The 12,549-nt window shown below is 48.1% G+C and overlaps 1 protein-coding gene and 1 pseudogene across 1 annotated transcript; both read right to left on the bottom strand.

Annotated features, from left to right (window-relative positions):
• Positions 1–1,463: 1,463 nt before the first annotated feature.
• LOC122145019 (leucine-rich repeat extensin-like protein 3) lies at positions 1,464–3,762 on the bottom strand (the record flags this gene model as incomplete). Its single annotated transcript, XM_042756258.1, has 4 exons — positions 1,464–1,606; positions 1,660–1,993; positions 2,644–2,712; positions 3,715–3,762. Coding segments are annotated over 4 exons (594 nt in total), but the record flags the coding sequence as incomplete, so codon positions are not given.
• A 5,378-nt stretch (positions 3,763–9,140) lies between these two features.
• LOC122145018 overlaps positions 9,141–12,549 on the bottom strand; it is an 11,644-nt pseudogene continuing 8,235 nt past the window's right edge.

The raw sequence follows: 12,549 nt of genomic DNA, 5'->3' as shown, positions 1-12,549 counted from the left end.
TTCTGTTGTTTGCCTTTTGGGTTGCATCTGGGGGCTTTTGGGGGGAGCGTTAAATGTCCTGTTTGTGCTGTTTTTTGGGGAGGGTCGGGGGCGTGTGTGGGGGGTTCTCATTTTTGGGGTGGGTCGTTGGGTGGAGGGGTTTGTTGGTTTTCCGGGGGGGTTGCTGGGTCCTCGGGGGGGGAGGGGTGGGTCGTGGTTGTCCTTTTCTTTGGTTGGTGGCAACCTCCAGTCCTGTCGTGAGCGTACCTGGGGGGGCTCACACATAATCTTGGGGCGTGCGTGGTGTTTGGGGGGGGGGGGGGGGTGCGGGGGGGCGGGGGGGTCCCCGTCAGGGGGGGGGTTGGGGGGTTTGGTTGTGTGGGGTTCGGGGGCTGGGGGGGGGGGGGGGTTTGTTAGCGGGGGGGGGGGTGTGGGGGTGGTTTTGTTGTTGGGGTGTTTGTGGCGGTGGTGTGGGTGGGTTGTTGGGTGGTTCTTTGGGGTTGCTTGGGTGTCCGGGGATCAATGGGGCGGGTGTGGGGTGGGTGGTCGTGGGTCGGGTGTCGGTTTCGGCCTCGGTTGTTATGTCCGGGCGCGTTTTGTTGTGGGGGGTTGGGGGGTTGTTGTGGGGGGTGTCGTGTACGGGTGGACGTGGTGTGGGTCGGGGTGGGTTGGGTTTTCGGTTGGGTGTGTAGGGGGGTGGTGTGGCACGGGGTGGGGGTTTTTGTCTGGTTGGGTGTGGTTGCTTTTGTGGTGGGTGGTCGTGTGGGTGTGGTGGGTTGGGTTGGGGTCGTTTTTTTGGGGGTTTTGTGGGGTGGGGGGGGGTTAGTGTGTTTGGTTGTTTTGGTGGTGGTTGGGGTGGTTGGGGGGGGGGGTGGGGTGTGGGGGGGGTTGGGGGGTGCGGGGGGGGGGGTGGTGGGGTTGGGGTTGGGTGGGGGGGGGGGTTAGTGGTGGGTGTGTTTGGGGTGGTGTGGGGGTCCTTGGGGGGTGGGGTTGGGTCGGGGTGGTTGTGTGTTTTGGTGGGGGTGGGGTTTTGTTTTTGGGGGTTGGGGGGGGTGGGTTGTTGTGGGGGTGGGCCGGGTGGTGGGTTGGGCCGGGTCCTGTGTGTGTGGTTTTGGTGGTGGTGGGGCGGGGGTGGTGGGGGGGGTGTTGGGGGGTCCTGTTGGTCCTGGTGTGGGGGGGGGGGGGTGGGGGGGTTGGTGTGGGGGGTGGGGTGGGTGTGTGGGTGGTTTTGGGCGTGGGGGGGGGGGGGGTGTAGGGGGTGTGTGTGGGGTGGTGGGTGGGGTGTGGGTGGGGGGGGGTGGGTGTGTTGGTGGGGTTTTGTGGGGGGGTGGGGGGTGGGGGTGGGGTGTTGGTGGGGTGGGTGGGGTGTGTGGGTGTTTGGGGTTGGGTTGTTGGTTGGCGGGGGGGGGTTTGTGGGGGTGTGGGGGTGGGGGGTGGGGTTGGGTGGTGTGGGGGGTTGGGGGGTGGGGTGGGTTGGTGGGTGGGTGGGGTGGGGGGTGGGGGGGTGGGGGTGTTGTTGGGGGGGGGTGGGTGGGGTGGGGGGGTGGGGGTGGTGTTTGGGTGGGGGGGGTGGTGGGGGTAGGGTGTGGGGGTGTTTTGGGGGGTGGGGGTGGGGGGGGGTTGGGGGTGTGGTGGTGGTGTCGGGGTGTGTGGTTGTGGTTTTGTGGGTGTGTTGTGTTTGGGGTGGGGGGGGTGGTGGGGTGGGGGGGTGGGGGGGGTGTGGGTGGTGTGTGGTGTTGTTGGTTCTGTGGGGTGGGTGGGTGGGGGGTGGGGGGGGGGGTGTGTGGGTGGGGGGGGGTGGTTTGCGGTGGGGTGGGGGTGGGGGTGGTGGGTGTGGGGGTGTGGGTGGGGTGGGGGTGGTGGTGGGGGGTGGTGGGGTGGGTTTTGGTGTGGTTTGGGGTGGGGGGGGGGGGTGGGGTGGGTTTTGGTGTGGGGGGGGTGGTGGGGTTGTGGGGGGTTTTTGGGGGGGTGGGTGTGTGGGGGGGGGGTGGGGGGGGGGGGGGGTGGGTGGGGGCTGGTGGGGTTGGGTGGGGTTTTGGGTTTGTGGGGTGTGGTGGGTGGGGGGGGTGGGGTGGGGGGTGGGGTTGTTTGGGTTGGGTTTTTGTTTGGGGGGGGGGGTGTGGGGGGTTTTGGGTGGGGTTTGTGGGGTGTGTGGTGGGGTTGGGGGGGGGTGTGGTGGTGGGCAGTTTGGGGTGGGGTGGGGGGGGTGGTGGGGTTGTGTGTGGGTGGGTGGGGTGGGGGGGTGGGTGGGGTTTGTTTGTTTTTGGGGGGGGGTCTCGGTGGGGTTGGGTGGGTGTGGTGGGGGGGGGTGGTGGGGTTTGGGGGTGGGTGGGGGGGGTGGGGGGGGTTGGTGTTTGGGGGTGGGTTGTTTGGTGTTTGGGGGGTCGTGGTGGGGGGGGGTGGGGGTGGGGTGGGGGGTGGTGTGTGTGGGTGGGGTTGGGGGGGGGTGTGTGGGGTTGGGGGTTGCTGGGGGTGGGTGTTGGTTGGTTTTGGTGTGGGGGGGGTGGTGGGGGTGGGGGTGTTTGGGGTGGGGGTTTGTTGGGGGTGGGTGGGGGTGTTGGGTGGGGGTGGGGGGGGTGTGGGGGGGTGGGTGGGGGGGTGGGGGGGTGGGTGGTTTGGGGGTGGGGTGGTGTGGGTTGTGGTGGGGTGGTGGGGGGGTGGGGGGGGGGGTGGTTGGGGTGGGGGTGGGGGTGGTGGTGGGGTGGGGTGGGGGGGTGTGTTGGCGGTGGGGTGTGTTTGGGGGGTGGTGTGGGGGGTGGGGTGGTGTTGGGGGGGGTGGTTTCGTGGGTGGTGGTGGTGTTGTGTGGGTTTTTGGTGTGTTGGGGTGGTGTTGGTGTGGGGGGGTGGGGGGGGGTGGGTGGTTGGGTGGGGGGTGTGGTTGTGGGGTTGGTGGGTGGGGGGGTTTGGGGGGGCGGTGGGTGTGGGGTGTTGGGGGTTGGTGTTGTGTGGTTGGTGGGTGGGGGGGGTTTGGGTTTGGGTGTGGGGGGGTGGTGTGTGGGGTGGGGGGTTGGGGGGTTGGGTGGGTTGGGTTTGTGTGGGTGGTTGGTGTGGTTGGGTGTGGGGGGTGGGTGGGGTGTTGTGTGGGTGGTGTTTGGTTTTGTTGGTGGGGGGTTGTGGTGGGGTGGGGTGTTTGGGGGGGGGGTTGGGGGTGGGTGGGGTGGGGTGTGTTGGGTGGGGGGGGTTGGGGTGTGGGGTGGGGTTGGGTGGCCCCGGGGGGGGGGTGGGGGGTGGTGGGGGGGGGGGGGGGGGTGGGGTGGTGGGTGTGGTGGGGGGGTTGGGGTGGGTTGTTTGTTGGGGGGTGTGGGTGTGGGGGGGGGGTGGGGTGGGGTGGGGGGGGGGGGGGTTGGTGGGTGTTGGTTGGGTGGGTGGGGGGGGGGGGGGTGGTGGGGGGGTTGTGGGTGTTGGGGGGGTGGGGGGGTTGGTGGGTTGTGGGGGGGGTGGGTTGGTTGTGGGGTTTTTGGGGGGTTGGGTTGTTGGGTTATGGGGGTGGTTGGGTGGTGGTGTGTGGTTGTTGGGGGGGGGTGGTGTTGTGTGTGGTGTGGTTGTGGGTGGTGGTTTGGGGGTGTGGTTGGGGGGGGTGTTTGTTGGGTGGGGTTGGTGGGTTGGTGGGGGTTGTTGGGTTGGGGTGTTTGGTTGTGTTTGGGGTGGGTTGGTGTGTTGGGGTGTTGGGGGTGGTGTGGGGTGGTGTGGGGTGGTTGGCTCTGGTGGTGGTTGGGGTGGGGTGGGGTGTTTGGTGGGGTGTGGTGTGTTGTGTTGGTTTGTTGGGGGGGGGGGGGGGGGGGTGGGTGGGGGGGTGTGTGTGTTGTGGGTGGGTGGGTTTGGTGGGTTTGGAGGGTTTGGTGGGGGGGGTGTTGTGTTTGGTTGGGTTGGGTGGGGTGGTGGTGGGGGGGTGTTCGGTTGGGTGGGGGGTGTTTGGGGGGGTGGGGGTGGGGGTTGTTTGGGGTGTGGGGTGGTGGGGTGGTGGTTTTTGGGTGTGGGGGGGGGGGGGGTGGTGGTTGTGGGTTGTTTGTGGGGGTGGGGTTTGTGTTGGGGGTGGGGTGTGTTTGGTGGTTGGGTGTGGTGGGGTGGGGGGTGGTGTGGGGGGGGGGGGGGGTTGGGGGGTTTTGTGGGGGTGGGGTGTGGGTGTTTGGGTGTTGGTGTGTTGTGGTGTGGGTGGTGTGTGGGTGGTGGTGTTTGTGTGGTTGTTGTGTTTGTGGTGGGGGGGTGGTTTGGGTGGGGTGTGGTTGGTGTGTGGGTGTTTGGGTGGGTGTGTTTGGTTGGTGTGGGGGTTGGCTGTTTGTGGGTTTTGGGTTGGGTGGTTGGGGTTGTTTTTTGTTTGTGGGTGGTTGTGGGCGGTGGGGTGGTGTTTTGGGGGTGGTGGGTTGGGGGGGTGGTGGTATTGTGTGGGGCGTTTTGTGGTGTTTTGGGGGGTGTGGGTGGGGTGGGTGTGGTTTTGGGGGGGTGTTGTGGTGGGGGGGTGGGGGGCTAGTGGGGGGGGGGGTGGGGGGGGTTTGGTGTGGCGGGTTGTGGTGTGGTGTGTGTTGTGGTTTGGTGTTGTGTGTTGTGGGGGGTGTGGGGGGTTTTGTTGGGTGGGGGGGGGGGGTTGAGGTGGGGTGTTTGGTGGGGGTGGGTGTGGTGTGTTTTGTTTTTGTTGTGTGGTGTGTGTTTGGGTGTTTGGGTGTTGGTTGTGGTGTGGGGGTTGGTTGGGGTGGGGGGGGGGTGGGGCGTGGTGGGGTTGTTTTTGGGGGGGTGGGGGGGGTTGGTTGTGGGGTGGGGTGGGGGTGTGGTGGGGGGGTGGGGTTGGGGGTTTTTGTGTTGGGGTTGTTTTTGGGTGGGTTTGTTTGGGGGGGTGGGGTTTTGTTGTGTGGGTGTGGGGGTGTTGGGGGGGGGGGGGGGGGGGGGGGTGGTGTTTTTGGGGGGGTGGGTGGTGGGGTGTTGTGGTGGGGGGGGGTGTGGTTTGTGTTTTTTGTTGGGTTTTTGGTGTTGTGAGGGGGGGGGGGGGTGGGGGTTTTGTGTGGGGTGGGGGGGTTTGTGTTTTGGGGGTGTGTTGGGGGGGGTGGTGGGGGTTTGGGTGGTTTTGTTTTTGGGGGGTTTTTGTGGGGGTTGGGGTGGGTGGGTGGGGGTGGTGGGGGTTGTTTGGGTTGTTTTTTGTTGGTGGGTTTTTTGTGGGGTGTTTTTTTTGTTGTTTTGGTGGGTTGGGGGGTGGTGGGGGGTAGGTGGGTGGTGTTGTTTGTGGGTGGGGTGGTTGGGGGGGTGGGGTGTGTTGGGTTTCTTTGGTGTTTGGTTGTGTTTGTTGGGTGGGTTTTGGGTGGGGTTTTTTTGGGTGTTGTTGTGTTTTTTTTGGGTTTTTTGGGGTTGGGGGGGGGGGGGGGGGGGTTTGGTTGGGGGGTTGGGGGGAAGTTGTGGGTTTTGTTTTTTTTTGGTGGGGGTTTGGTTGGGGGTGGGGGCGGGGTTGTTGGGGGGTTTGTGGTTTGGTTTGGGGGGGTTGGGTGGGTGGGTGGGGGGGTTGTGGGTGGGGTTTTTTTTGGGTTTTTGTTGGGTTTTTGTGGTGTTTGGGGGTTTTGTTGTGGGCCGTGGGGTGGTGGTGTGTTGTTGTGTTTGTTTTGCGTGGGGGGGGGTTCGTGTGTGTTTTTGGGTGTGTTTGTGGTTCGGTGGTGGTGTTTGGGTTTTCCGTTGTGTGTTCGTGGGGGTTGGGGGGGGTGTGTGTGTGTGTAGGTGTGTTTTGGGTGTTGGGTAGTGGGTGGGTGTGTGTTGTGTGTGTGTGTGTGGGGCATTGTGTGGGTGGGGGGTGTGGTGCGTGGTGTGTGTGTCACTCCAAAAGTTGGGTGGTGCGTGCTGGGTGGTGTGCGGTGTGTGGTGTGTGGTCTTGTGGGCGTGGGAGCGTGTTGGGGTGGGTCCTGTGTTTAGTGTGTGTTGGGGTGTGTGGGGGGGGGTGGGTGCGTGGGTCGTGGGTGGGTTAGTGTGTGTTGTGTGGAAGTGTGCGTTGGTGTGTGTGTTGTGTCGTGTTGGGCTGTGTTGTGTGTGTGTGTGTGCGTGCGTGCCGATGCGTGTGGTTTCCTTGCCTGCCGCCGTTTTGCCGTGCCCTCCCTCCGCCTTTTTCCTTCCATTCTGTTTTTCCCTCGCCTCTACTCGTAGCCCCCGCCTTCCCCCGCCTTCACCGCGTGCTCTTGTCCCCGGCCTCGTTCACTCCCCCCGGGCTGGCTCTCTCGTGGTTCCCCCTGCGCCTCCCTTCCTCTTTCGGTCCCTCTAACGGGGGGGTCGGTGCGCGCACAATCTATAGGTGGGGCCAGACAAATAGTGTCGGCGGAGAGCAAAAGCTCCTGCACGGTATATGGGAGAGAACTGCAGTGCGGGTATATCAGCACGGCCGGTGGGCGGTGGGAGGACTGAAGGGCCGACAACTGGTAGGAGACGGTGTCTTGTTGGTAGGAAAAGGATGGGGCAAGAAAGAAGATGTGAATAATAAAGAAGTCGGAGAGACCATTAGGGAAACGGTGGTGATGGTAGGAAAGCAGTAAAACATATTGAAAGAGACTGAAACAGGGTTTTAAACAAGGAAGTTTCTTTTAACTTAGCAAACTTTAAGGGCCTAAATTTAAAAAATGATCAAACGCTGTCATCAGAAATCACCCCTTTAAAAGATGAAAGATAGTACGACAAAATATGGGTTTCCCCAGCGGGCATTCAGACTCATGTTTTTTGTGAATATGAGATCGAGGGTGGGGGGAAATGCTGTATCAGGGCACACTTTTCCCGTCCATCTCTTTCATAATAAGAGGAAAACTTTTTTAAAAAAGTGTTAAAATAAGCTTTCAAGAAGCCACTCAACGTTTTCCCGATTTAAAATTCTAAAGTAACGTTTCTGAATTTAAAACCAGCTCAGCTGTTAAACTGTCAAACTGAGATCTGAATTTTGTGGCGGGGAAAAAAGTAGTTCCACATAAAAAAGGGGGGTTTTTTAAAGGGCACTTCATTGTTGTTTTTTTTTATGCATTTAAAACTCGGCCCTCAAACTGTTGTATAAACGAAAAATCACACTTTTGTATTTCAGAAAATGGCTGTAAATCAGCACAGATATGATTATCTACAGCCAATCCGGGCCCGGTTAAAATTACAGCCATATCACACTGCTACTCCCTTTATATTGCTTTTCCCCTATCTCCCAAAAACCCAAAAGAGAAAACTTTGTCATTTAAAAAAAGTAAGGAAGGGGTTTACAGTCAACTTGTTATCCCTCTCTTTCCCGGGTCTTCATTGGTTTTTTTTGTTTTGATGCTTTTGATCTAAAAGAGCCCGGGGCTCTTTAAAACTTCAGAAAAGAAGGTTCCCCGGGGATCTTTCCCCACATTCGGGTCAAATTTAGCTTTTAAAAACACATTTTTTAGAGAAAAGTTTTTTCCCGACTGAGTTCAAGAAGCTTTATGGGTAAATTTTGTGGAAAATCAAAAAAGGGGTGTGTTTTGGGGAAATTTTTTTTGGCTGTAAAAACTTCGAAAACATTGTAAAAAAAACCCTCCAAAAAATCCACAAACAGCAATAATAAAGTTATTTTCATTTTAACTGTAATGCTTTTCCCGGTTTTTCCTGGGGAAAAAATTTTTTTAAAAAGTTATCCCCAAAATCCCATCTTTCTGGGGCTCAACTTTCGTTTTTCCTTTTCCCCCGCGTTTCACCCCCTTAAAAAAAGTTTAAAAAAGAATCTGAAATGCCGCCATAAATGTGAAATTGGCTCATAAAAAACCGGGGCTAATTTTTTCCCCAAAAACCCAAAAGATCAAAGATGTTCATTTTGCTTTTATCTGGTTTTTTGGGGTCTTTTTGAAACAATACAGAAGGACTGTTTTCTGGCTTTGGCAAATTAGTTGTATAAAATATCACTGCTTAAAAAATGAAATGACTAAAAAGTCTTTCAAAAACATGTTCAGGTCATGTTTTATCTCAAAAATCAAATGATTTAAGTAAATTATATTTTGCATTAAGAAAAGGAAGCACATTTATATATATTATTTCACGATAATTAAGCATGTTTCTCTTTACCTTATGCAAAACAAATATCGTTCTTTTAAATTACATTTAAAAACATTTTTTTTTTTAATTTAATCAAATGTATATTTTATTTGATGCTACAAAGATTTTATATATATATATTATAAAATTAATATCGTATTAATATTATTTAATTTATCATAATACATTTTTAAATTAAAAATATATAAAATTAAATATAAAAAGATATAAAAATATAAATTATATAAAAATACATGTATTTTTATTAAATGTATACTACTATTATTACTACAATATAGTGCACATATATATATATATATATATATATATATATATATATAAACAGTTTTCTTAATTAATTGAAACAAATTAATGAAAAAAAAATCTTTATATCAAATTAAATAATAAAACTCAAGAATTTATAAACAAAAATTATGTATTTATAAATTACTTTGGTTTAAATTTATTTTAAGGTATAAATAAATAAATAAATAAATAAAAAATTTCATTTGTTATTGTGTGTGTGTGTGTGTCTGTGTGTGTATATATATATACTGTATATGTTGAAATGAACATTATTATTAATAAATGCTTTAATATTTTAAAATAAAATACTTGAGTATTTATCCTTGTTAGTTCAGGTTAACTAATGCAGTTAACTAATGATAATTACTCATTTAAACCAAATAATTAATTTATACCAAATTTAATAATAAAACACTTTACATCACACAGATTATGCATTTTGGTTGTAAGAATTCAGGGCTAAATTGTCCTGAAAATTATACAAAAATTATCTTAAAACTAGGCTTAATTTTCTTTATGCAAAATCTAATTTCTTATTTTTATTCCTGATTCTTTAGGATGAAATGCGACACTGGACCACAAAACCAGTCATAAGGGTCAATTTTTTTGGAAAGCTGAGTAAATAATCTCTCCATTGATGTATAGTTTGTTAGGAGGACAATATTGTCTGAGATACAACTATTTGAAAATCTGGAATCTGAGGGAGCAAAAAAAATCTAAATATTGAGAAAATCATCTTTAAAGTTGTTCAAATGAAGTTCTTAGCAATGCATATTACTAATCAAAAATTAAGTTTTGATATATTTATGTTAGGAAATTTACTAAATATCTTCATGGAACATGATCTTTACTTAATATCCTAATGATTTTTTGGCATAAAAGAGAAATGTATAATTGTGACCCATACAATGTATTGTTGTCTATTGCTACAAATATACCCCAGAGACTTAAGACTGCTCTAGGGTCACATATATAATCCAGTCCTTATATACACGTGCATGATTGTGATTTGATGAAAATGCATGTGTGAGAAAGACTCTGAGTGTGTTGTGATATGTGGTACGATACGTGATTGTGCTGCAGTGTGTGAGTGTTTGAGTGTGTGTTCACCCGGCTGGGGCTTTCTTCATGTGCTCCCCGATGAAGGAGGCGTTGGTCATGCCCATCAGCGTGTTAGCCAGAGAGATGACGGACAGCAGGTGCTGCGTGGTCACGGCTCTGGAGACGCCGTACATGCCCTTGCCCACGATCTCGGAGACGGAGAGCTTGCGGCCCTCGGCGGAGCCCTGGACCAGCGGCGGAGCAGAGGTGTTTGAAGGGAGGGCAGCATGAGGGACATGTGTCCTCAAGGGAGATCAGGCCGGCTGAGACGGGTGTGTGGGCTGAGCATGTGCCCAGATCGACAAACACACCTCAGTCCAGCTCTCAAGGGCCCAGACCCCCAGGCGCAGGCAGGATATTTCTTTCTTTCACATGAAGAGCTTCTACGTGGTCCATGGTCTGGTTATACCCAGCAGACCTAGAGACTTATACCGGGCCAGCCAGTTCCTCTTCATCATCATCATCTTCATCCAGCAGGTGCCCTTGATATTTTCTTTAATGGTCTCCTTCTCCTGTGCAGGTAAAGTTATAGACACGCCATGTGAAGCCATGAGATAAAAAACAACAGATGATTTTTTTTTTGCTTTTACATCAATACCTTTGCCTACTTTTTATTCATTCCCTTCTATCAACTATAACATCTTAAAAATCTTAAATATATATTTTCTACCCATAAAATAAAAAAAAAATATGAAATATATCTTATAAAATATAAAAAAGATTAAATATAAATAAATACAAGTAAATACAAGTAAGTACAAACAAATGTGTTATTTATATCATATTTAACTATAACCACTATTAAATACAATTGCTTATTAAAATAAATAAAAACAAATAATTAATGATAATACTATATAATTGTCCTAGGAAAAATAGTCTAAGCAAATAACATAATACATTTTTTTTTTCTCAAAAATATAAAATATATAAACTGCATTATATACATATATATTTAATAAACAAATAATTGACTTAAATAAAGGCCAATAATACAAAACAAGTAAATATAATTTTAAAATATATATTTTATTATAATAATATACTTGTTTAAAAAATCATAAAATATTAAATATTAAATGTAATATATTTAATAAATCAAATATAAAATAAAACTATATTTATACATAATTACTATAAATTAATGTAATATTTATTATTGTTTTTTCTAAATATTATTTTAAAATATGGAATATTAAATTTAATTATTATTATTATATTAATTAATAACAATATCATTAATAACAACACTATTATATTAATAACAATAAAATATTGCAAAAAAAATTATCATTTAAAAATATTTTTTTTTTATAAAAATATTTTCTAGCTATTAAATATCTCCTAAAATATTTATATTTTAAAAATAGCGAAATAAATATTTATTATATTAATGTTAAAATGCAGTACAATTAAATATACAAAAAATAAAAAAAACAAATAAATATTATCAATTTTATGCGAAATTCCCAATATGATTTTCAGATCATCAGAGCAATTGAGCTCAAATCTTAGAGCTAAGCAGAATCTGAAGAGCAAGACAGATGAAATACAAGAACACTGCCCTGTAATCCCATCAGACAGATTGATAAACCCGACCTCCTAACGCGGATGACAGCCCACTTTTTACCCATTTAATGATTTACACACACAATCATGTGACGTCTTTACAAGCCCCGCCCCTTCCCTTAGCCCGCCTGACCTGTTTGAAGATCTTATTGGCCAGCGACCCGCTCTTATCGGCCCCACCGGGAGCTTTCTGCAGGCTTCCGTGAGACGAGGCTGGGATTGGGCCGCTGCGCCTCCTCCGTCAGCAACTGGATGATCACGGCCTCCACGTCGAGAGAACAGCCACATGCATGTCTGGATCCGTCACGTTGCTCTTCAAGGCCTGCACCACCAGAGAGTTATGGGAGTATGTGGGAAGGTGTCCCTGCAGCGAGACATTTAGAGACATTTAATCGAGAACAGTAGAATGGACACCTCAGGGTTTGAGTCCTGCCATTGATTCAAAACAAACGGTCTAAAAAAGACACCGCTTCACGAGAGACGGCAAGACTGTCCTGTGCTTCTGAAGCTGAACAACAGAGAGGTTCGAGCTCTGGATGATGAAAGATGTAACATCAATAACTCTAAAAAAAAAATAACCTAATAAAAGCACGGATAAAACTAATATTTTGGGGGAAATTTTAAATAAAATAAAATAAATAAAAATAAACAACAAATTAAGCTATTAAAATAAAAAAAAAAAATGAAAGAAAGAAACAAGTCAAGTTAAGCAATTAAAATAAATAAAGTGTTAATAAATGCATAAATAATATTTATATTAGTCTAAAATATTTAGGAATTTTTTATATTATTCTAAATTTCGCTCTCTTGATGACTCTTTAACTGAAGCAGGGAATAAAAACAAAACAACATTTTTGGGAGAAATTTGGAATTCAGAAATTTAAATGAATTTTGTTAATCCCAAAAAAATAATTATTGAATTAATAAATAGGAAACGAAACAAAGACAAATTAATTAAATCGATAATAAAATAAATAATTTTATACATTAATAAATTCAATAAAATTAATGAAAATTCAGCAGATTAATTAATGATAATTATTTAATATTATTCTATAAAACACACTAAATAAATCAAATTAAAATAAATACCTTAAAAATAAATAAATAAATTGAAATAAGCAAATTGAAAAAATACATTGGAAATTTATTAACAAACTGAAAAAAAAAAACATTAATTAAAAATACATAAATTAAAAAAACAAAATGAATAAATTAAATGAATAAATTTAAAATGAAATTAAAAAAACATTAAAAATAAATAAATTAATCAATCAAATTAGGGCCGGGGGATAAACGATCGTGATAAATTATCGATATCGACTGATATGAAAAATTTTATCTAGATAATTTTAAATAATAATTATAATTACTATTTAATAATCATTAAAAAAAAATTACTCATCTTTAAAACCAGTTCCATGCTCCTGAAGTCAAACTCTACTGTCTTTGATTTGTGAGGTGAAACAGACTCTCTTCTCGCAAAGCAAGCATGTCTTCCTCGAACACATTCCTCAAAAGTTGTTCATCGCAGGATAGATCCGTTTATTTCAGATCTTGTTATAAGCTCTAGTGCTCACAGCTTAAGCACCTTGCAAGAAGCAGTTT

The sequence above is a fragment of the Cyprinus carpio genome, unplaced genomic scaffold, assembly GCF_018340385.1.
Source record: "Cyprinus carpio isolate SPL01 unplaced genomic scaffold, ASM1834038v1 S000006823, whole genome shotgun sequence".
Classification (NCBI taxonomy): Eukaryota; Metazoa; Chordata; class Actinopteri; order Cypriniformes; family Cyprinidae; genus Cyprinus; species Cyprinus carpio.
This window is presented reverse-complemented; position numbering and strand designations above follow the sequence as displayed.